At 42.4% G+C, this 24,410-nt stretch overlaps 1 protein-coding gene across 2 annotated transcripts in view; it reads left to right on the forward strand.

The window, feature by feature from the left end:
* Positions 1 to 24,410, forward strand: part of LOC310777328 (alpha-2-macroglobulin) — a 74,887-nt gene that overhangs the window by 31,874 nt on the left and 18,603 nt on the right. Inside the window, exons 13-23 of one of the 2 annotated variants that reach the window (XM_083637660.1) lie at positions 506 to 569; positions 1,043 to 1,188; positions 1,730 to 1,879; positions 4,023 to 4,262; positions 5,725 to 5,812; positions 6,467 to 6,611; positions 12,880 to 13,105; positions 14,594 to 14,720; positions 19,388 to 19,509; positions 21,273 to 21,324; positions 23,751 to 23,834. In XM_083637660.1, coding sequence (XP_083493786.1) covers positions 506 to 569; positions 1,043 to 1,188; positions 1,730 to 1,879; positions 4,023 to 4,262; positions 5,725 to 5,812; positions 6,467 to 6,611; positions 12,880 to 13,105; positions 14,594 to 14,720; positions 19,388 to 19,509; positions 21,273 to 21,324; positions 23,751 to 23,834 — 1,444 coding nt within the window. Of the gene's footprint in view, positions 1 to 505; positions 570 to 1,042; positions 1,189 to 1,729; positions 1,880 to 4,022; positions 4,263 to 5,724; positions 5,813 to 6,466; positions 6,612 to 6,650; positions 6,802 to 12,879; positions 13,106 to 14,593; positions 14,721 to 19,387; positions 19,510 to 21,272; positions 21,325 to 23,750; positions 23,835 to 24,410 lie in introns of both variants that reach the window. The other variant, XM_083637659.1, reaches the window with a different exon arrangement.

Consider the following 24,410-nt stretch of genomic DNA (forward strand, 5'->3'; position numbering starts at 1 on the left):
AGGTCAAACACTGCCCGTGTGCTTATAATACAGAGATTATATATAATATATTATATATACAAAGTGGGTTGATTACCGGTAAAGCCATCCTTTAATCTCTCGAGATAGACTTTCGACTTGCATCGAAAATCTGTCGGCACGCTCAGTGAAAAGCCGTATAACAGCGGGTGTAGGGGGCAGGCTCGCATGCTGCGCTTTACCCCATCAAAATGGAGTGGACGTGATCGAGTGTGTAGTCAAACTTACCATTTTCAGCATGTAGCAAGTTGCTACTTGCTACTAGCAACGAGCTAGCGAGCCAGAAAGGAAATCCATAAATGGTCAGAGCCGGTCGGTTGGAGCCAATGGCAGAGCTTGCAGGGAGTGGAAAGGGATTTTCTTCTGCTGCTGAACAGAGCCCCTTGAGTACCGTTTATTCAGACATGAAACGAGCCAGCGCCCCCAGAGGTTAAAAATGGTTAAAATGTCTTTAAATCTATGTGCCTGCATTATTTTCCCTTTCTAGGTGATGACCAGAGGTAGAATTGTGCAGCATGGAAGTCTCTCAGTGGCTGTTACAGCGGGAACTGGTAAGATGTACAGTATACTGTCATTTAAACCAACGTTGCTATTGTTACATTCACTCCCCACCGCCCTTCATGTATCGATCATAATATTCGTGGTATATTGTTTATTGGCTGGATTTGATCTGTGATGAGGTGTAATGTACAATTGTAACGACAGGTGGCGCCCTTGTGTCTATTTTGGGGTGGCCAGACTGGTCTATAAAATGGCCGCCATGGGGCTGCCTGGGGCTCTATCGTGATAATACAATAACCGTGATCATTTTGGTCACGATAATCGTGATGTGAAATTTTCATACCGTTACATCTCTAATGAACACTTTGTAAGTCGAAACGCATTTCTTTATATCCCTGCTGTATTAAAAGGTTTGTTTAAACTACTTCAGAGTGCCGCCCTCCGGTGCCTTTCTCCTGGCTGCCGCCTTCACACTTTGGACAGTCACTGTTTTGATCCCTCTTCTGTTTCTTGCTGTTCTCAGTCAACAAAGGGGACTTGTCTGTGTCCCTGCAGCGGGTGCCGGACTTGGCACCATTTGCCCAGGTGGTCGTTTATACCGTGATGCCCAGTGGAGAGGCTGTGGCCGATAGCCAGGACTTCCCCGTCCAGCGCTGCCTCAAAAACAAGGTACCTGCGGAGTCTTCTTAAACATACAATATGTAATTTTCTGCCACTAGGGGTCTCACACTCAAAACAAGGACGTTGTGAAGTAGCGTGCGATCATGGGAGTTGTTGTCTTAACCACCATTGTCGTTTTATTTTTAGGATAGGATTACTTCAGAGACTCCCGATTTTCTTGGGAGTCTTGGGAGTCTAGCCTATTTTTAACCCTTTCTCCTGCTGTGCTCCCGATTGGTAATTTCTGCCGTTAATATCCATTATATAATATATATATATTATATATAAATAATATCCTGATTTCAAATCAAATGGCTTAAAGCAAGAGTGAAGTATCTGGTGTCACATGAAACTACATTAGAAGTCCCAAGGAATCGGATTGGTACCAACCATGGCTGCTACTATACCTGCACCCCCTGGTCTCTCCTGTAGGTGTCTCTGAGGTTCTCTTCTCTCCAGCAAATCCACCCCCCCCCCCCCACCCACCGGGCTCTCCTCTGAGGTTCTCCTCTCTCCAGCTAATGACTGTCCCGCCTGGTCTCTCCTGTAGGTGTCTCTGAGGTTCTCCTCTCTCCAGGAGCTTCCAGGAGAGAAGACCGTGCTGAGTGTTCAGGCCCAGCCAGGCTCCCTGTGCTCTGTCAGGGCCATTGACCAGAGTGTCCTCCTGCTGCAGTCAGAGCAGGAACTGACCGCCGGCTATGTATGGCTCCCATTTCATCTGCTATTTTCACCCTTGTCAACATTGGTACCTTTGTCATTACTATAATAAACACAATTTAATCCTAGTGACTAGGGTTCGAACAATATTGAAGGCAGATCCAAATATTTTAGATTTTAAGCCAGTACTTTATGCTGATATTTAACGTGTGAATTTGGTGTTTGCATGGTGAGACATGTAAACAAACAAACAAACTCTAACAATAGATTTAGTGTTTGCCCCATGATTTTATTTTTGTCAGGGTGGAAAAGGGGTTAGCAGCTCTTTCACTCAAATAATGTCATTCCAGGTTTTACACACTGTTTTTATGTAGCTTCTTTTCCTTCTTTCATATGTCTTTAGACCTGCAGCTGCATTGAGGCGAGCCTCAAGCCTCATTGTTACTGAGCTTGAAAATGGCGTTTGTGAGGTCACAGTGACCTTGACCTTTGACCACCAAAATGTAATCAGTTCATCCTTGAGTCCAAGTGGACGTTTGAAGTAAATTAGATGAAATTCCTTCAAGGCGTTCTGAGATATTGCATTAAAGTCTTTGGAAATGGGGTTCATGAGGTCACAGTGACCTTGAACTTAGACCTTTGACCACCAAAATCTAATCTGTTCATCCTTGAGTCCAAGTGGACGTTTGAGGCAAATTAGAAGAAATTCCATCAAGGCGTTCCTGAGATATCGCGTTAACAAGCTTGAAAATGGCATTCGAGAGGTCAGTGACCTTGACCTTTGACCTTTGATCACCAAAATCTAATCAGTTCATCCTTGCATGCAAGTCGACGTTTGCTCCAAATTGAAAGAAATTTTGTCAAGGCGTTCCTGAGATATTGCGTTAACGAACTTGGGAATGGCATTCGTGAGGTCACAGTGACCTTGAACTTTGACCACCAAAATCTAATCAGTTCATCCTTGAGTCCAAGTCGACGTTTGAGGCAAATTTGATGAAATTCCGTCAAGGTGTTCCTCAGATATCGTGTTAACGAACATCGGACGTCCGTACGGACGGGCAACCCGAATCCATAATGCCTCCGGCCTGGCTATCGCCGGCGGACGCATAAAAACAACGGTTTCTAAAAAGGGGTGATGACAATGGAATGCTATAGTCATAAGTCATATCATGACGGATATAAATACTGAGTTAGCTACAGTAGCGTTAGCTGCTCTGGCGTTAGTTAGCTGTTAGCTATGTTCGTTAGCTACTATCGGCAGGCTCAAAATGCCACTGAATAACCAATTTGAATTAACTGTTAACCAGTTCGAGTCACGCTCTTTCCGTTAAGGCTTTAAGGTTTGTTGATAATACAGCAATATTGTGGCTTCTAAACTTAACGTTTTACAGAGGCCATACTGGCGTAACTTGCGCTGTAGCGCAGACAAAGTTTATTGAACGCAAGAGATGATGTTCTTGATGTTGCAGTGGAATAAGCTATTAGCCTTCGGTTCTTATCAATGCAAGTTATTTGACACAAATCAGATGACGTACAAATATTCAAAATATATATTAAAACGTTTTCATAGAACACCAACGGTTATACAGGTAGGAAAACTGACTGGAGGGGGCCTTTAATGCTGACTACGTCTCAGCTTATTCCATAAAAATGACCTAACATCCTTCTTAGATGTAGCTTTGCTTTGACACTTTTATTTATTTGCAGAGGGAGGCTGTTCCACAAACTGACACCTGTGAAGCAAAACGTGATTTGAGCCACTGTGCTGTACACTTTAGGAATATGACAGGACCTTGCACTTGCACGGGTATTTACCAGAGAGGGGGACTTGCGACTTGGACTCAGGTTGCACTTAGTCGCACACACAGTGACTTGAGACATGACTTGAGACTCATCCTCAAAAACTTGGACTTGAGATTTGGGACTCGTGAACAATCTTTAAATTTTTTGTGGTGCATTAACATTAAGGAAATGTCTACAAATAATGTCAGCTAATCAATGCTGATACTGTATACTAATAGATAAAGGAGTGAGGATAAAAAGGTGCATGCTTTGAAAGTTTCAGCTGCAGACCGGATGGCATCCAGCGCTCATCCATAAGAGACTTGAGACTTGACTTGGACTTGCAAAAAAGGACTTGTGAGCATCTCTGGTATTTACTGGTTACTCTGTGTGGAACCTTGCAGGTGTACAGCCTGCTGCCCGTCCAGAAGCTGTCAGGGTATAACTACCAGGTGGAGGACTTTGAACCTTACCCCTGCTTACTGCCCCCCATGGTGCCTCAGCCTCAGCCCGATCTTCTGCCCGATCCTCAACCTGATCCTCAACCTACGCCTGAGGCTGAGATGGCACCAGCTGGTCGAGTGAAGCGCTCGTTCTACTTTGGACCAACCAACGAGAAGAATGATGTCTACAGCATTTTTAAAGTAGGATTCTGATCAAGTAGGATTCTGATCAACTTGATTAGAATGATAGAGTAGTTTAGAGGAGATCCTGACATTGTCGTCATTTGGTTGTGCACTTAAAGCAATATTCCACTTAGTTTGAACATGGGGCTATTCGGCAATTGAGCACCATGAAAACCTGAATATAAACTAATCGCCAAGATGCGATGCAGCTGGACGAGTGTAGTGTTCGCCTTTTTACTTCCCATTCATTTGAATGAGGCCACGAAAATAGACTGAAAACATACATTGAACAGATTCAACAACAGATGCTGTTGCTGGGATTTTCAACTGACTGTGTCTCCATTTTGGAACATAATTTCACCAAATAGCATAGAGCGCCCTAGTCCCACCATTGCCAGATTGGCCACGGGACCCGAGGAAGTGCATTCTCCACAGCATACACCTTTCATGAAAACCAAGCCATTCAGCTATATTCAGAATCACCAGAGACGATAGAACATCACATAGAACATTGGCGGTTCGATCCCCGCTCCCTGCCAGCTGCTGTCGCTGTGTCCTTGGGCAAGACACTTAACCCTCCTTGCTCCCGATGGTGTGTAGGCACCCTGCGTGGCAGCCTGCCGCCATCGGTGTATGAATGGGTGAATGTAGACTATCTACTGATTGTAAAGTGCTTTGGATAAAAGCGCTATATAAATGCAGGCCATTTACCATTTAGAACATCACCCCCCCACCCCCCGGCTTCTTCAGTGAAATGTTCTATGGTCTCTGCTGATTCTAAATAGTGTGGAATAATGTGGAATGAAATCCCTTAAGTCCCATGATGAACCCGGAAGAGGGCATGACTTTGGCACTCTATTTCTAGTGATAGACTTCTAGAACATAGCAGAGGGATACCATTTAGGAGAGATAGTTCCTGTTTGAGAGACTGGATCTACTTTTATTTTGAAATACTCATTTTAATGTAAACCAAGAATATAAATGCAAAATGACAATGGGCCCAGGATGATTGTCTTAAAAGCGGCCTGGTGAGGGTTTTTTTAACACTGTATTTTAAGTACCAGTAGATGTTTAATCTGAATCTGTTCACCAACGTGTTAAATATCTGTTTTCTGTTTTCCTGGCCTCATTCAAATTAATGGTGGTCGAGTGCCAAATAACCCCCTTGTTCAAACCAAGTGGAATATTGCTTTAAGGCTGAAAAGAAAGTAGCACCCCGATATATCAATATAACATGATGGAGAGAAGATATCAGCATTGATCAAAACAAAAAATAATTATATGAATCATTGTTCGTTGGAGTCATTTGGCACATCTTATTAATTTGATCTCCACTGAAAACAATGTATAGCTGCTTGTATTTCTCTTGTCAACAGTCATCAAAGCATGTAAGATAGTTTACTCTGTATGGCTGAATGTTGAAGGCATGGCTTCACAGTGTCGGATTTTGTGGAATAATCACTACTTTCCTCTTTTTTAGGAAATTGGAATGAAGATTGTGACCAACTCTGACGTGAAAAAACCTCATGACTGCCGTGAGAGGATGATTGGTTTTAATTATGACTATGGTAGGTTATGAATTTATCAGATGCCACTTGACGGTTACAGCCACACAATTCGCTATAGTAGATTGAGCTTTCAAGGTCGGGCAGCTGAGCTAAAAAATTCCATAACAATTGTGCATTTTGTGATAAAAGCATATAGTTTGGTATACTTATAGCCAAAGGCATTCCAAAAAGAATTGGATATTGGGGCATCATGAATTTGGGGGGAATTTTTTTGCAGCCAGAGACTGGCAGCCTATGGAAATTGTAAGTGCAATAAAGTTGATATGGATGATCTTGGTGTCAAATCATATTTTTTTTTAATGATGATGAATTCAAATTTGGAACTTTAGAATTGCTCAGAAGCTGCCTTCTATCTCACAATTCCAGAGGTTAGGTTTGGACACATGTAGCAATCACTTATTTTGAGTCTTGAATTGTGAGATAGAAGGAAGCGTCTGAGTAATTCTAAAGTTCCAAATTTGAATTCCTCATCATAAGAAATGAGTCTTCACAACTTTATTGCAGTTACACTTTTCATAGGCCACAAGAAAAGTCCCTCTACCATTCATGATGCCCCAATTCTTTTTGGAATGCCTTTGGCTATAAGTGTACCAAATGATATGCTTTTATCGCAAAATGCACAATTGCTATGCTTAACTGCCCCACTTTAAACAGATGTTGAGATGAGTGCTGCTGATAGTGCCCCGGATGGAATGGGGTCCGTGGCCCGGGGTTCGAGTTCAGCTGCAGCTGAGGACACCAAGGAGACCGTTAGAACATACTTTCCCGAGACCTGGATCTGGGAGCTGGTGTCTGTAGGGTAAGTTCAGTGTTTAACTGTTTGAACATGTGTCCATAGATATGGTAGATTCCCCGCCGGTTCCCATGGCCTTCAACATGATGCCACAGAGTGTAGAAGATGGTATGCCGAACAAACAAAAAGAAGAGACCAAGGAGACCATTAGGACCTACTTTCCTGAGACCTGGATCTGGGACCTGGTCCCTGTTGGGTAATATATCATATGATGGGGACAATGCACAACAAGGTGTGCATTAACATTATTGAATGGAACAAAGTGGTTGGAATGATTAAAATATGTTTTGGTAACACTTTATGGTGTCTATAATGCATTAAACACTGACATAATGCATTTATAAGGCTTTATAAAACTCTTTCTAATCATGCATGGCAACTTATAAAAGGTGTATAAAGTATTATAACTGGTGGACATAATGTATTATAATAAACATCAATAATATGCTATAGCATGACTGAGCTTTAAGTAAGGTGACAGCACTATAAGGTTATTAGCATTTGTATGCTACTATAACACAGTTACTGTATGAGGACTTAAGCAGTATTTGCTGGCTGCAAGTAAAGTGTAAAACAAACAAGATTATTCTTTCCAACACTGATGTCACTTTGGCATGGAGGTATAAAGCATTATGAATGCTGAACTTATAGTACTTTATGTCCACCACTTTATAAACGTTGTCATAAGTTGCCATGCATGAGTATAAATATTTATACAGAGTGTTATAAAGTCTTATACAAGCATTAGTATAAATATTTATACAGAGTGTTATAAAGTCTTATACATGCATGAGTATAAATATTTATACAGAGTGTTATAAAGTCTTATACATGCATGAGTATAAATATTTATACAGAGTGTTATAAAGTCTTATACAAGCATTAGTATAAATATTTATACAGAGTGTTATAAAGTCTTATACATGCATGAGTATAAATATTTATACAGAGTGTTATAAAGTCTTATACATGCATTAGTATAAATATTTATACAGAGTGTTATAAAGTCTTATACATGCATGAGTATAAATATGTATACAGAGTGTTATAAAGTCTTATACATGCATGAGTATAAATATTTATACAGAGTGTTATAAAGTCTTATACATGCATGAGTATAAATATTTATACAGAGTGTTATAAAGTCTTATACATGCATTAGTATAAATATTTATACAGAGTGTTATAAAGTCTTATACATGCATGAGTATAAATATGTATACAGAGTGTTATAAAGTCTTATACAAGCATTAGTATAAATATTTATACAGAGTGTTATAAAGTCTTATACATGCATGAGTATAAATATTTATACAGAGTGTTATAAAGTCTTATACAAGCATTAGTATAAATATTTATACAGAGTGTTATAAAGTCTTATACATGCATGAGTATAAATATTTATACAGAGTGTTATAAAGTCTTATACATGCATTAGTATAAATATTTATACAGAGTGTTATAAAGTCTTATACATGCATGAGTATAAATATGTATACAGAGTGTTATAAAGTCTTATACATGCATGAGTATAAATATTTATACAGAGTGTTATAAAGTCTTATACATGCATGAGTATAAATATTTATACAGAGTGTTATAAAGTCTTATACATGCATGAGTATAAATATTTATACAGAGTGTTATAAAGTCTTATACATGCATGAGTATAAATATTTATACAGAGTGATATAAAGTCTTATACATGCATGAGTATAAATATTTATACAGAGTGCTATAAAGTCTTATACATGCATTAGTATAAATATTTATACAGAGTGTTATAAAGTATTATACATGCATGAGTATAAATATTTATACAGAGTGTTATAAAGTCTTATACATGCATGAGTATAAATATTTATACAGAGTGTTATAAAGTCTTATACATGCATGAGTATAAATATTTATACAGAGTGTTATAAAGTCTTATACATGCATGAGTATAAATATTTATACAGTGTTATAAAGTCTTATACATGCATTATAATGTCTTATGAGTGTGCTCATAATGCATTATAGACATGACCTTCATAGAAAGTGTTGCATGTGATCTCGCTTATACGATCACCACTTGCCAAATGTGAAGAATTGGGCTTATTCGTTCAGTGTAATAGCCTCAATGCATGCCATGAGCTGAAAACATCTTAAAGTCTCATTTTGGAGATTTTCATTGATGTCAAATTGACCATCTTTAAAACGTTTTGAATTCATGGCATAACGTAATTAACCCTCGACACACAAATTTGAATAAAATAAGACAAAAAATAGTGGGTTAGGATTATTATTATTATTATTATTATTATTATTATTATTATTATTATTATTATTATTATATTTTTTTTATTATTTTATTTTTTTGCTACAGTATGACTAGCATTACAATAGGCCCGGAAGTGGGGAGCGGTCTTGCACACTGACCTAAACAATATGGACAAACCCATCCACTATTTTTTGGACTCACATTTTGCAGCAAAGTGTTGTCTGTCACCATCTTGGGGTCCTTGCACAGCTCATGTGAGATGGGGGTTTCCCAGAGCCGCAGCTCCGCCTGCTATTGGTCCGTGAACAGCAAGCTGCGCGATCACTGGACAGGCGACCTGTCAGTCACCCCCTTTTAAATCATCTATTTTACTCCAGAGGGTGAGTTACATAAGAAATTACCCCCCTACAGTTGTTATGAAAAGGTGAGATTAGCTATAGAGACCAAAACTGTGTTTCGGTCCAGGCTGTAAAGATGCTTAATCACTAGGGATGGGTACCGAGACCCGGTACCAAACGGGCCCCGGGGCCGGATTTCGAGATAACGGGAGGATCAATAAGCTTTCACGTTAACGGTTCTCTTATCGGTACTGGAGAAATTAAGAAAATAGATTTCCTATTTATTTGCTACATAAACGTTGTTTTGCGCATTTTATCGCACCAACTCCGTAAGACATGCCTAAAGATGTCTTTTTTGCGATTTCTGAACGAGAAAAGAGTTCCGTGTTGCTTTCTCTCTCAGACGAGAGACTACAGCCTGCTGCTGCTGCAGCGAGGAGCTGAGCTGAGAGGAGAGAGGGGCGGGGCTGGGCGGGCAGCACACACACATGCACACACTCCACACACTGATTAGGGAAGGCAGAGCCGAGGAGACACCGCAACACGTTAAGAAAGAACGGAGCGATCAAAAGTCTGGTTGTACTTCACTCGAGTTAATGCTGACAATTCATGTTGTCATAAGTGCGATAAATCGTTCACTAGCAACGGTGGAAACACGAGCAATTTGTCTAAACACTTAGCCAAAGACAAAGTGCATCAAATAGGTACAAACGGAGAAATGCACAGTTTTCGACAAGCTATAGCTCACACGACTTCATCATCTGTCAACAATGACCCAGTTGTGGTTACCCGTGATACACGGACCCACCCTAACCCTATGTGAACATGGATGATTAAGCCGAGAGTAGTAAACATTATCCAGTTGTTTGGGTGTGTTAATAATCAAAAACCCAGTCTGAAATAAATCAACAGAGCATCATCTCTCAGTTGTCCTAAAGAAATGTTATTTCCAGAGCAGGGGAGGATATTTAGTAATTTGGGGGCAAGTGCAGCAGACAGACACTGTCTTGCTTTATTTATGCTTTCCCTAGCTGAATGTTGGTATTGGCAGTGGTAGGAGATTTAAATTCTTATATAATTCTGGATATTTAAATTAATAATAAAAATGCACCCATTAAGATTTTGCAACTGTTTTTTTCTTTCTCCCCTTAAAAATAACGAAAAAAACCAACAACCAACAAAAAAAAAATCTGTTTTTCTCTCTTAAAAATAACAAAAAGTACCGATAAGAGTACCGTTAAAGTACCGGATCGATAAGCAGTATCGATAAGAGTAGTAGTATCGTTAATTCCTTAACGATACCCATCCCTATTAATCACTGTTACAAAGTGGGGCATTTTAACATTGGCGTGAACGGAAACGACCGGACTTCTGAGTCCCGCCTCAAGTGGCCATTCAAGGAATTACAGCTTTCAGGGTTACTTCCGCGTCCTCGTGGGGAAACCTCAGAGCTTGCCGACCACTCAAGCATGGGAGTGTAGCGTGCCCGTTCAGTGTTATTCACTTCAAGTAAAATATTTTGGTTTGAACCAAATGTTGAATGTTTGAAAAAAAAAACACCATGGCATTTAACTGGTGCAGTTGCAGATTTCACATGAATTTGAAAGCAGCAGTGGCACAGATTGTGAGTAACAACAAGTTGATGCCACGCTCTAAATACTAGAGGATAATGGTGTCTCCTTCCATTATAATGTGACCCATGGGAAAACAGTCCAATAATAGCCCAAAACCTGCACTATGAAAATAACATTGAATAGTCTATAAACAACAAACTCCAAAATGGTAATCAAGACTCCAGCACTTCCGTTCAGTGTCTTTTTGCAGATTAAGATAGTAAATAGAAAAAGAAGAAGAAGGAGAAAATTAAGCTGTTTATCCAATTTATGACCTAAATGTAATGGTGAAACTTGCTTATGGATTTATTTAGGACCGTGTTCAACCAGTTGACTCGGAGGTGTTAACCAAATGTACTTATTACCAATCCTGAAACTAACTCATGTGTGCTATGTGGAGATTTCATTGAATATCCACACAGAGCATCCAGCTGTTTTCATCTCTTTCTAAACCTTGTTGTCAAATTCTGCTCTTCCGGGTTCGGCATTTCATTCCCCATTCAGTTTTTCATTGATGTTTCATAAAGTCCTTATACAAATAATTTTACGTGGACAAACCAAGCGATTCAGCTATATTTAGAATCACAAGAGACCATAGAACAGTTCACTATATACTGTGTATGTGTGTGTGTGTGTGTGTGTGTGTGTATATATATATATACTGTATGTGTATATATATATATATATATATATATATATATTTATATATATATATATATATATATATATATATGTGTGTTTTGTAACAGAGAGAGTGGCATGGTGAGTGTATATGTGTGTTTTGTAACAGACAGTGACATGGTGAGTGTATATGTGTGTTTTGTAACAGACAGTGACATGGTGAGTGTGTATGTGTGTTTTGTAACAGACAGTGACATGGTGAGTGTGTATGTGTGTTTTGTAACAGACAGTGACATGGTGAGTGTGTATGTGTGTTTTGTAACAGAGACAGTGACATGGTGAGTGTGTATGTGTGTTTTGTAACAGAGACAGTGACATGGTGAGTGTGTATGTGTGTTTTGTAACAGACAGTGACATGGTGAGTGTGTATGTGTGTTTTGTAACAGACAGTGACATGGTGAGTGTGTATGTGTGTTTTGTAACAGACAGTGACATGGTGAGTGTGTATGTGTGTTTTGTAACAGACAGTGACATGGTGAGTGTGTATGTGTGTTTTGTAACAGAGACAGTGACATGGTGAGTGTATATGTGTGTTTTGTAACAGAGACAGTGGCATGGTGAGTGTGTATGTGTGTTTTGTAACAGAGACAGTGACATGGTGAGTGTGTATGTGTGTTTTGTAACAGACAGTGACATGGTGAGTGTGTATGTGTGTTTTGTAACAGACAGTGACATGGTGAGTGTGTATGTGTGTTTTGTAACAGACAGTGACATGGTGAGTGTGTATGTGTGTTTTGTAACAGACAGTGACATGGTGAGTGTGTATGTGTGTTTTGTAACAGACAGTGACATGGTGAGTGTGTATGTGTGTTTTGTAACAGACAGTGACATGGTGAGTGTGTATGTGTGTTTTGTAACAGACAGTGACATGGTGAGTGTGTATGTGTGTTTTGTAACAGAGACAGTGACATGGTGAGTGTGTATGTGTGTTTTGTAACAGAGACAGTGACATGGTGAGTGTGTATGTGTGTTTTGTAACAGACAGTGACATGGTGAGTGTGTATGTGTGTTTTGTAACAGAGACAGTGACATGGTGAGTGTGTATGTGTGTTTTGTAACAGACAGTGACATGGTGAGTGTGTATGTGTGTTTTGTAACAGACAGTGACATGGTGAGTGTGTATGTGTGTTTTGTAACAGAGACAGTGACATGGTGAGTGTGTATGTGTGTTTTGTAACAGAGACAGTGACATGGTGAGTGTGTATGTGTGTTTTGTAACAGACAGTGACATGGTGAGTGTGTATGTGTGTTTTGTAACAGAGACAGTGACATGGTGAGTGTATATGTGTGTTTTGTAACAGACAGTGACATGGTGAGTGTATATGTGTGTTTTGTAACAGACAGTGACATGGTGAGTGTGTATGTGTGTTTTGTAACAGAGACAGTGGCATGGTGAGTGTGGAGAAGACAGTCCCTGACACCATCACTAAGTGGGCAGCGGGGGCGTTCTGCACCTCGTCTGTGGGCTTCGGTGTTTCGCCCAACATCGGACTGACCGCCTTCCAGCCGTTTTTCGTCAGTCTCACCCTGCCTTACTCTGTCATCAGAGGAGAGGTGTTCACGCTCAAAGCTACCGTCTTTAACTACCTGTCCAAATGCATCATGGTAAGTGTGTGGGGTGCTATTGGCCCTTTTCACAGCAATCATTTTGAGGTGGTAAAGCAGGTGTAACAATAACATTAATGAGGGGCCCTAGCACTGGAACACCTAAATGGAATGGATGATGCATGTTGTATCAACATGCGCCATCCATTTTCAACAGTAGAACATGTAAAGTAGATGTACTGTACAGTACAGATACAACCTGTGGATTACAACATTATGAGCATGTGCAAAATGGTAACACTGGATCCTCCTAAGACAAAGAAAAAGGGCAAGGAAAATGCATGCAGTATACTGTAGTGTAGTGTAGAATAAGGATGTGTGTTTTGTGCAGGTGAGAGGGTGAGCTTGTTGTGTGTTTTGTGCAGGTGAGAGGGTGAGCTTGTGTGTGTTTTGTGCAGATGAGAGGGTGAGCTTGTGTGTGTGTTTTGTGCAGGTGAGAGGGTGAGCATGTTGTGTGTGTTTTGTGCAGGTGAGAGGGTGAGCATGTTGTGTATGTTTTGTGCAGGTGAGAGGGTGAGCATGTTGTGTGTGTTTTGTGCAGATGAGAGGGTGAGCTTGTGTGTGTTTTGTGCAGGTGAGAGGGTGAGCATGTTGTGTGTGTTTTGTGCAGGTGAGAGGGTGAGCTTGTTGTGTGTGTGTTTTGTACAGGTGAGAGGGTGAGCATGTTGTGTGTGTTTTGTGCAGGTGAGAGGGTGAGCATGTTGTGTGTGTTTTGTGCAGGTGAGAGGGTGAGCTTGTTGTGTGTGTTTTGTGCAGGTGAGAGGGTGAGCTTGTGTGTGTTTTGTGCAGGTGAGAGGGTGAGCTTGTTGTGTGTGTTTTGTGCAGGTGAGAGGGTGAGCTTGTTGTGTGTGTTTTGTGCAGGTGAGAGGGTGAGCTTGTTGTGTGTGTTTTCTGCAGGTGAGAGGGTGAGCTTGTGTGTGTGTGTTTTGTGCAGATGAGAGGGTGAGCATGTTGTGTGTGTTTTGTGCAGGTGAGAGGGTGAGCTTGTGTGTGTGTTTTGTGCAGATGAGAGGGTGAGCATGTTGTGTGTGTTTTGTGCAGATGAGAGGGTGAGCTTGTGTGTGTTTTGTGCAGGTGAGAGGGTGAGCTTGTGTGTGTTTTGTGCAGGTGAGAGGGTGAACTTGTGTGTGTTTTGTACAGGTGAGAGGGTGAGCTTGTGTGTGTTTTGTGCAGGTGAGAGGCTGAGCTTGTGTGTGTTTTGTGCAGGTGAGAGGGTGAGCTTGTGTGTGTTTTGTGCAGGTGAGAGGGTGAGCATGTTGTGTGTTTTTTGTACAGGTGAGAGGGTGAGCATGTTGTGTGTGTTTTGTGCAGGTGAGAGGGTGAGCATGTTGTGTGTGTTTTGTACAGGTGAGAGGGTGAGCATGTTGTGTGTGTTTTGTGCAGGTGAGAGGGTGAACTTGTTGTGTGTGTTTTGTACAGGTGAGAGGGTGAGCTTGTGTGTGTTTTGTGCAGGTGAGAGGGTGAGCATGTTGTGTGTGTTTTGTACAGGTGAGAGTGGCCCTGGCTGCTTCAGAGAAGTACTCCTTCAGAGACTGTGAGGGCTGTCAGTACAGCATATGTCTGTGTGCCGAGGAGAGCCGCACCTTCAGGTGGATCGTCACTCCCACCGCCCTGGGTGAGCTGTGACCACCATTCATTACATTACATTACATTACATTACATTACTGTGACCACCATTCATTACATTACATTACATTACATTACATTACTGTGACCACCATTCATTACATTACATTACATTACTGTGACCACCATTCATTACATTACATTACATTACATTACATTACTGTGACCACCATTCATTACATTACATTACATTACATTACATTACATTACTGTAACCACCATGAATTACATTCTGTTAGGCAACACTTTATCTGGATAGTCTGCCTACAGAGACTCTACAGAGGATTTGTAACATTTCAATAGCTTATTCGTTGATATTTAAGGCTGCAAATCTTTGGGTATCTCACAATTCAAGTCTGATTCCTGGGGGGGAAATAAGGTAAAGTAATACTGTAACTAAATAAATAAAAATAATTGATTGATTGATCTTTTAAAACTCTGATAAATATCATCTTATTGTTTTACCTTCCAATGAATGTGATTTGTTGTACCTGTAACCCCCCTTTTCTCATTAAAATAATAATAATTATAATAATAATAATATAATTATTATTATAATTATTATTATTATAATTATTATAATAATATCTCATTGAAGTAATAACAACAATAACAGTAATCTACACTATAATGACAGTAGCGCGTCTCTCTGTCTCTCTGTCCTTCGCGTATCTCGAGAACCATTGGTCAGATCCACTTCAAACTTGCGCAGTGCGTCAAATCCACTTCAAACTTGCGCAGTGCGTCAAGGCGGACCTGAGTGCAGACCATTGTTTCTGTTCGTTCAATATGAATAGAGCGTTCAATATTATTTAATTTGTGTTCGATTTTGCCCCTCCCATGTGAACAACGAAACAAACGCTCCCTATAGCCTCCCTCTGGAGGTGGGCGGAGCGTCCAAAGCACAGCAGCACAGTCTCGGCTCTGTCCCACAGACACACACAGCCCATCGATATTCAGCGGCATCAAAACGTGTCAAGTTATTTCACCTGTGATTACTGACAGAGTTACAACAACAGTGCGATATGTGAGCCGCCTGAGGCACAGACACGTGAATGTGGATCAAAGCATTCATTAATTTGCGTATAGCACTGACACGCTTCATTTTGGAATATCCAAACATATCGACAGCATATGCATGCTACTAGAGATGTAGTTAGCTAATCTAATCCAGCTATCAGGTTTTCTTTACAAGCAAGCAATTTTGCAGAGGCAGGCCTAGTAGCATAGTTAGCTGCTAACGCTAGCCCTGCACCAAAGCCTGGAATGTAACAGACACACGTTTTCAGAATTTACCATAACGTCCATCTAGCTTCCTCACCGACTTTTATCAAAGCCCTCGTTTTGTTAGGTTTCTGTATGCCAGGAGAAGTATAGCTCCCCAGACCTGAAGTAAACAAGCATTTATTAGCCCACTTAGCTCAATGTTAGCCGATAGCTTTGATGTTACGCCAGGTCGCAGTAGGACTATGTAGTGCTTTGAAATGTGGGGAGATAACGTCACACAGGCTGACTGCTGCTGGACTGGGGAAGATCTAATCTAAAATGCCAAATACTACAAACACACAATTATATCAAATTTACACTAAAACAATCTAGCGAACTACTCTCTCTGACGAAGTATGTTGTCCAGATCCTGGTTTTATAGGGTGGGGGGGAGGGGGGTGTATACGCCCACAGAGTCTGAGAGAAGAGAGCAGAGAATAGCTGCTTAGTTTTCAATGATTTCCAAGTGTCATTTTACTTGGCGACTTCAAATCTACTTCAAATTTGGCTGGGTGGTTAATAACACAGGGTTCCGTGGTGGGACAAACTCAAAACACACTTTTTAATCTTTGTTTCCATGCCTACATATTACACCAGGTGCAGGTTTGTGGAACGAGGAGCAAACAGAATCTGTTCAATATCAACTATTTGTTTATTTAGGGGGGCACGGTGGCGCAGTGGTAAGAGCTGTCACCTCACAGCTAGAAGGTCGTGGGTTCGATTCCCACCTGGGATGCTGTGAGCGCTAAAGGAATGCGTGCCCGTCCGCATGTCCTCGAGTGCCCACCGCCCGGGTGGGGTCGTCAAAAAGGGCCTTTCTGTGTGGAGTTTGCATGTTCTCCCCATGCCTCCCGGGGGTTTCCTTCACCAAAAACATGCAATATCCTGGTCGCTGAAGTGGTGCCTCCTCTGGTCGTTAAGGGCGCCTGTTCGGAGGGAGGGGAACTCGTTGGAATAGCGTGAACCTCCCACGTGCTATGTCCTACCGGTGAAGCTTCCTCTGTCAGGTGAAAAGAAGCGGCTGGCTAACTGCCCATGTCTCGGAGGAAGCATGGAGACAGTTTCGGCTCTCTCCAGATCGGCAGAGGGTGGAGCAGCAACCAGGATAAATACATTTAAATTAGCACTAATGGGGGATAAAAATTCAGAGTCAGAGTCAGAGTCAGTTTATTTACCATTTGCAGTCGAAACTACATTGGAATTGGGGTGCAAGAGCTTAAAACATAGACACAAATATGACAAGTTATGACAACATAACATAGCATATAAATAGACAGACAGTAAAAAGGTTTAAAAAGTAAATAAGATAAAATAAGAGAATAAAACAATAAAAGGAGACAGGTACATCTGTGGATAAAGGCCAGAGTCATCCAGCTCACTTATTAAAGTGCAGGAGCAAACAAAGTGCACAGTCAGACATAAAGTGCACAGTAGTAAAGTGCCTAAGCAAGGATCAATTGCATGAGAAGACCAGTATAAGACATCTTATACAAAAGAAAATAACAGAAAAAATAGAGGTCTAGGTGTGTCTAGGTGGTCTAGACAACAGAGATCTACCGTTTAGATTTGTGATCGTTCAAACTACGCACAGCACTCGGGTAAAAGCTTCTCGCAAAGCGAGTGGTGGAGCATTTAATGGAGCGGTAGCGTCTAAATTGGATAAAAAATAAAAAATAAACTATTGTTTATTTGCACACACTAAAATCAAGAACAAAAAAAGATACAATATATAAAAGTGTATGAAAATATGCTGTCTGTCTCTCTGCCTGCCTGTCTGTCTGCCTGTCTGTCTGTCTCTCTGACTGCCTGTCTGTCTACCTGTCTGCCTGCCTGTCTGCCTGTCTGTCTGTCTGTCCCTCTGCCTGCCTGCCTACCTGCCTGCCTGTCTACCTGTCTGTCTGTCTGCCCCCTCCCCCCCCCCCCCCCCTCAGAGGAATGCTGACAATCAGCTGTACTAACGAGTCAGTCAGGCTTTCTGACGAAACACACAGAAACCTCTCCCTCTGGGCTCATGTGGAATGGGCCTGTATGGGCGGTGTGGGTTGTGAAGGTAGGGAGGGAGGAGCCTGTATGGGCGGTGTGGGTTGTGAAGGTAGGGAGGGAGGAGCCTGTATGGGCGGTGTGGGTTGTGAAGGTAGGGAGGGAGGAGCCTGTATGGGCGGTGTGGGTTGTGAAGGTAGGGAGGGAGGAGCCTGTATGGGCGGTGTGGGTTGTGAAGGTAGGGAGGGAGGAGCCTGTATGGGCGGCGTTGGTTGTGAAGGTAGGGAGGGAGGAGGGAGGAGAAGACAGGAGAGAGGGACTGTAATAGAGTTCCAAAGTCATGCCCTCTTCTGAGTTAGGCAAGGGATTTCATCCGCCATTCATTTTTCCATAATTTGGTAAAATGCTTATGAATAGTTTTACTTGGTCAAACTAAGCAATTCTATATTTAGAATAACGAGAGACCATTATAACATTTCACTCTGGGGGGGGGGGGGGAATCCAACATTTTATTTTTTACATTGTGGTTCGAGTGAAATGTTCTATGGTCTCTCCTGATTCTATCTATCTATCTATCTATCTATCTATCTATCTATCTATCTATCTATCTATCTATCTATCTATCTATCTATCTGACAATGTGGACTCTGTCTGTTTCTCTTTCTCTGTTTCAAGAATTGTGTCCGGCCACAGTTATGCCGTTTTACGTGCGATCGGGCTGAAACTTTCAGGTTGTGTAAAGAGCACCCGTGCAGGTGACCTGACGGAGCCGGATTTTTAAATTAGGGCAGATTAATTGCCCTAAGGCTGATCGCCCTGAGGCTATAGTTCAGTGATGATGTCACTGATGACATCCGTTTTTAAAATGTACAAAAAAGCATTTTACAAAATTATGGAAAAATAAATGACGGATGAAATCCCTTGATGTGTATGCCTAAAATGGAAGAGGGCGTGACTTTGGCACTCTATAAGGCGGTAGATTGGGATTAAAGGGTGAATGGGAAACGTGGGAGGAAGGAAAGCGTGGAGAGGGAGGGGGCAGAGAGGAGTGGAGTGCTGTTTGCCTGTGTACACAAACTGAGGTGACATATTGACAGTGACGCTAATCCATACATGTCGACTTTCATACTGTGCGTGCGTGTGCGTGTGTGTGTGCATGCGTGCGTGCGTGTGTGTGCGTGCGTGCGTGTGTGTCTGTGTGTGCGTGTGTGTGTGTGTGCATACGTGCGTGCGTGTGTGTGTGAGCATGTGTGTGTGCGTGCATGCGTGCGTGTGTGTGTGTGTGTGCGTGTGTGCGTGTCTGTGTGTGTGTGTGCGTGTGTGTGTGAGCATGTGTGTGTGTGTGTGCATGCGTGCGTGTGTGCGCGTGTGTGTACGTGTCTGTGTGTGTGTGTGCGTGCGTGTGCGCAGGCGAGGTGGATCTGAAGGTCAGCGCCGAGGCCTTGAGGACAAACCAGCTGTGTGGGAATGAGGTGGCTGCCGTCCCCGAGAAGGGACGCGTGGACACGGTGGTCCGCACTCTGCTAGTGGAGGTCAGTGACCTTAGTCTCTCTCAGTGGGCTAGCTAGCCCCCGTTCACCCCAATGTTAAAATGCCAGTTTTTCTAACAGGATTAAGGATGTTTATGTTTGTCTATATAGCTAATTTCACCTTTCATGACAACTGTAGGGCGGGTGAACTTTTATATAACTCACCAGTTTAGAGTCAAATAGATGATAGAAAAGACATTTTGGGGGCGAGTGACAGGTCGCCCGTCCAGTGATCGCGCAGCTCGCTGTTCACGGACCAATAGCAGGCGGAGCTGCGGCTCTGGGAAACCCCTGGTCTCGTGCGAGCTGCGCAAGAACCCCAAGATGGTGACGGCCACAATACTGTAGGCTTCATACATCGACCATCTCAAAACGGCTACGCCCATATATGTACAGTCCATGGTTTCTCCCCAGACTCAAATATGACGTGGAATCGCTGCACTCTGCATACTGTAGCTACTACATATACTACTACATCTACTGTATATACTGTACTGTACTGTCTATACCAGTGGTTCTCAAATGGGGGTCCGGGGACCCCCAGGGGTCCATGGCACTTTGCCAGGGGGTCCGCGAAAAGTTTTCAGGGGAAAAAACAAAAAAACTTTTTTCGTGTGCAAAAGCTTCATAGTTCAACGAAAATATGTTATGCTTTAAATCTAAAATGGTTTATGGATTACATTCTAATCTGACAAACCTATCAATTTAAATGTCAAGCACATTGCCGTGGAAACAAGCTGAGCCCAAAATCACAAATCAGAATGAGGGGGTCCCCGGTATATTTTCTATCTTATAAAGGGTAATTGGCTGAAACACATTTGAGAACCTCTGGTCTATACTGTACATAAATGAGTCTGTGCCACTTCACAGCCCCCGCTGCTGTTTTGAGGGTGGGTCTCGGGGTCAAAAATGAAAATTGTGTGACAGGTTGTAGCATCAACGTTTTCAAAAGTTAACGGAGTTGGGTGGGCGAGCGTGATCACTAAAGATATTACTAATTGGTGCCCCAGGATTTCGGAGGAACCAATCACTGGCCAGGAATCCGACAGCAGTTTAGAGCTAGAGTCACAGACCCAGAGAGAGATCTTCAGTGTGCAGTAACATAGTGTATCAGACCCAGAGAGAGATCTGCAGCATGCAGTAACGTAGTGTATCAGACCCAGAGAGAGATCTGCAGCATGCAGTAACGTAGTGTATCAGACCCAGAGAGAGATCTGCAACATGCAGTAACATAGTGTATCAGACCCAGAGAGAGATCTGCAGCATGCAGTAACATAGTGTATCAGACCCAGAGAGAGATCTGCAGCATGCAGTAACATAGTGTATCAGACCCAGAGAGAGATCTGCAGCATGCAGTAACGTAGTGTATCAGACCCAGAGAGAGATCTGCAGCATGCAGTAACGTAGTGTATCAGACCCAGAGAGAGATCTGCAACATGCAGTAACATAGTGTATCAGACCCAGAGAGAGATCTGCAGCATGCAGTAATGTACAGTAGTGTATCAGACCCAGAGATAGATCTACAGCATTCAGTAACATAGTGTATCAGACCCAGAGATAGATCTGCAGCATTCAGTAACATAGTGTATCAGACCCAGAGATAGGAGCAGAGCTTTGGAGTTCAGACACTTCAACCGACCTGGACTCACCTCCTGAGCGCCCGGGCCTAATCTGATTTCAGATTTTTTTCAACGAAATGAATATGATTGACTGATCTCAACGCTCTCCTTGTAAATAATTAATTGTTGTCTCTTTGTCTTCACAAGGCTGAAGGAACACCAGAGGCCGTCACCCACAACGCTCTCCTCTGTCCTGCAGGTCAGCATTCACTCAACCAGTGTGTTGACATGAGTCTGTGAGGGATGCGCGTGTCCAGACCTGTCCGGTGCAGCTGCTTCTATAAGTGATGTTGTGTGTTGCTAGCACCAGATGTGAGTCAGCTGTGTGTGGATGAGATTAGACAGACTCGACAGAGACACGGGCGTAGAGAGAGCGAGAGAGCGTATCTCGTCTCCAGGTTGATAGCGGTTCAAAGCCGGTAAAACACGCACACACATGCACACATGCACGGACAGTTTAAGAAACGTGTGGACATCAATTGAGAATGAATTTCCTCATTTGTGAGACATTGGGACGATATGGGGAGAAGGGTTTGAAAACGCGTGCACACAGTGTCAGAGAGAGGGGGGTGGAGCCTGCACAGTGTCAGAGAGAGGGGGGTGGAGCCTGCACAGTGTCAGAGAGAGGGGGGTGGAGCCTGCACAGTGTCAGAGAGAGGGGGGTGGAGCCTGCACAGTGCCAGAGAGAGGGGGGTGGAGCCTGCACAGTGTCAGAGAGAGGGGGGTGGAGCCTGCACAGTGTCAGAGAGAGGGGGGTGGAGCCGAACGGTCGGACCTGCAAATCTGCACCAACTTACTTCAACACCTGGGTGTGAATGTGGGAAAAGTGCTGCCTGGAGCGCTTTTTGTGAGGAGAAAAGTGGATCAACGTCACCTGACGTTATCTGAGCAGCTGCTGCTCACTAACCACCTGGTTAGTGAGCAGCTTCAGCTCACTAACCAGCTGGTTAGCACTTCCAGCAGACAGTACAGTGTTGTGCAGCAAGCAAAGCCTTACCAGATGTTTTCAGTATCCATACCGCTTTTATGATCGCCCTTAGAGTAACGTCAATTCACTGATTACAACGTCCTATTTCTCCATTGCTGCTTTCACTTTCTCTATACTTGTTGTTGCTATGGGAAACGGCCAGCGTTTGTTGTTGCTATGGGAAACGGCCAGCGTTTGTTGTTGCTATGGGAAACGGCCAGCGTTTGTTGTTGCTATGGGAAATGGCCGGCGTCTCTGTGATCGTAAACTGTTTGGCAGGAAAAAGTGCTTCACGTCACCTGACACATGTCACCTGACTTCACGTCACCTGGCACTTTTCTGAAACATTTGGGAACTTTTCAAAGCGCTCCGCTCTGATGCTTTTCATGAGTGCTCGCCTTTTGTGCATCTTGTGGCCGCTTCCCATTGCTTCTAATGAGGAAAGAAAAGGGTGCGGGCGCTCCAACACACACATTCATGCACGCACACACACACACACACACACACACACACACACACACACACACACACACACACACACACAGAGATGTCCCACTCTCTCAGCACATCTGTGTTCTCTAAAAGCCTTGGGGGACCAGGGACTGATACTGGCCACTGACCTCAACATTTTGACTCTCATTCTTCATGACCTGAAAACCCAAACTGATAGTGGATCAGGTCTGGCTGGGCGGAGGTTAAAGTTCAACCAGAGAGATGCATGTGGAGATAATCTCATCAATATGAAATGGATGGTTTTAGTAATGATCCACTATCTCAGGGTTTGCGGACACCCAAGTGCTGCATTGTCTACCGGCTGTTTCTGTGCAAAGCTAAATGAAACTTACGTCATACTAATATATTCAAAGACTATTCAACTTAAAAGATGCCCTCCAAACATGTTTTCAGATGTATAAAAGACATTATTAATACTTTGATTAATAATTTGTATGATATGGTTTTTCCACAAAAAAGGTGCACATAATGCGTGAAAGCTGGGAGAGTGCGAGACGTGAGAGACAGACAAACAGGGTTGTCTGTCTCATTTTTGTCGGGTCATTTTTGTCGGTCGTGCATTAAAACAAAAGTAACGAGCCTGTTTTGAAAATGTATCGAGGAGAAAGTACAGATATTTGTGTTAAAGCCCCATTCAGCAACTTTTCCAAGTTTTGCTATTCGAGAAACGGCGCCCTCTGGGTGCAATAATATCGGTATCGATATCGCCGTTCAAAGTCAACAAAACACAGCGCCAGAAAGCTCTATGTACATGTTGTGACATCGGGTACTCAACAAGTTACTTCCTTGTTTTCATGAACACAACGCTCCCGCTGCATGGGCACATCTTGCCTCCGGGACGCAGGCACAAAACTGCTTAGTCCCAGGAGAGGCTTTTGGAGGGCGGTGTGTGACTAATAGAGGTGACATTCTCTATGTTACAAGTCAATGTACCATCTTCAATGACTAAAAAGCTGTTATATCAAGGTGAAAAAGTGACTGATTGGGGCTTTAAAATGTAGGGAGTAAAAGTAAAAATTTGTCAGAAAAATAAATACTAACTACTTAAAGTACAGATAACTGAAAATCATAATTAATAAGTATTTGTAATTAGTTACCATCTGTGCTTATCTGTTACTTATCTGTGTGTTGTCTTTTCTGTCCAGACGGGCCGGTGGAGAAGAACATCTCTCTGATGCTACCTGAGATGTTTGTGGCGGGATCTGCCAAGGCCTCTGTCTCTGTGCTGGGTCAGTCACATGACATGTCAGTCACATGACATGTCAGTCACATGACATGTAGACACTATCTCACTGACTCTGTTCAAACAGCATTCCATTTATATCTGCCTGATTGTTGGAATGCATAATTAGTGGAGATAATTAGCACTTTAACACTTCCTTGGGAGTCAGTGTAAGTCTGAGCATTTATTCCATCATCCCTGATATTGCATCTCGGGTAAGACTGATATCGGTTTCGATATATTGGGTCGACTTGAATTGATTCTAATGCAACATTTTGATCAATATTCCAAATGTGTGTGAATATGTTTTATTGTTAGTGCTGTTATTGTGTGTTGCTGTGTGTTGTGGCAATTGTACTGTCTTGGGTGGAGAGTTTAGAGGTTTAGTGTCTAAAAATTGGCTAAATGCTGATTATCTGGGGGAAACATTGAATCCTTGTAAAACATTTTTTGCAATTTTTTTGGCGTGGAAATTGGCAAAATTCAAAGATATTGGATAAGGCTACCAGCCTTCACAAAACCATATCAGTGGAGCCCTGATGTTGAAAGCTTGCCCTCCATAATACTCCTCCTCATCCTTCTG

The sequence above is a fragment of the Poromitra crassiceps genome (assembly GCF_964638095.1).
Source record: "Poromitra crassiceps genome assembly, chromosome: 5".
In the NCBI taxonomy this organism is placed as follows: Eukaryota; Metazoa; Chordata; class Actinopteri; order Beryciformes; family Melamphaidae; genus Poromitra; species Poromitra crassiceps.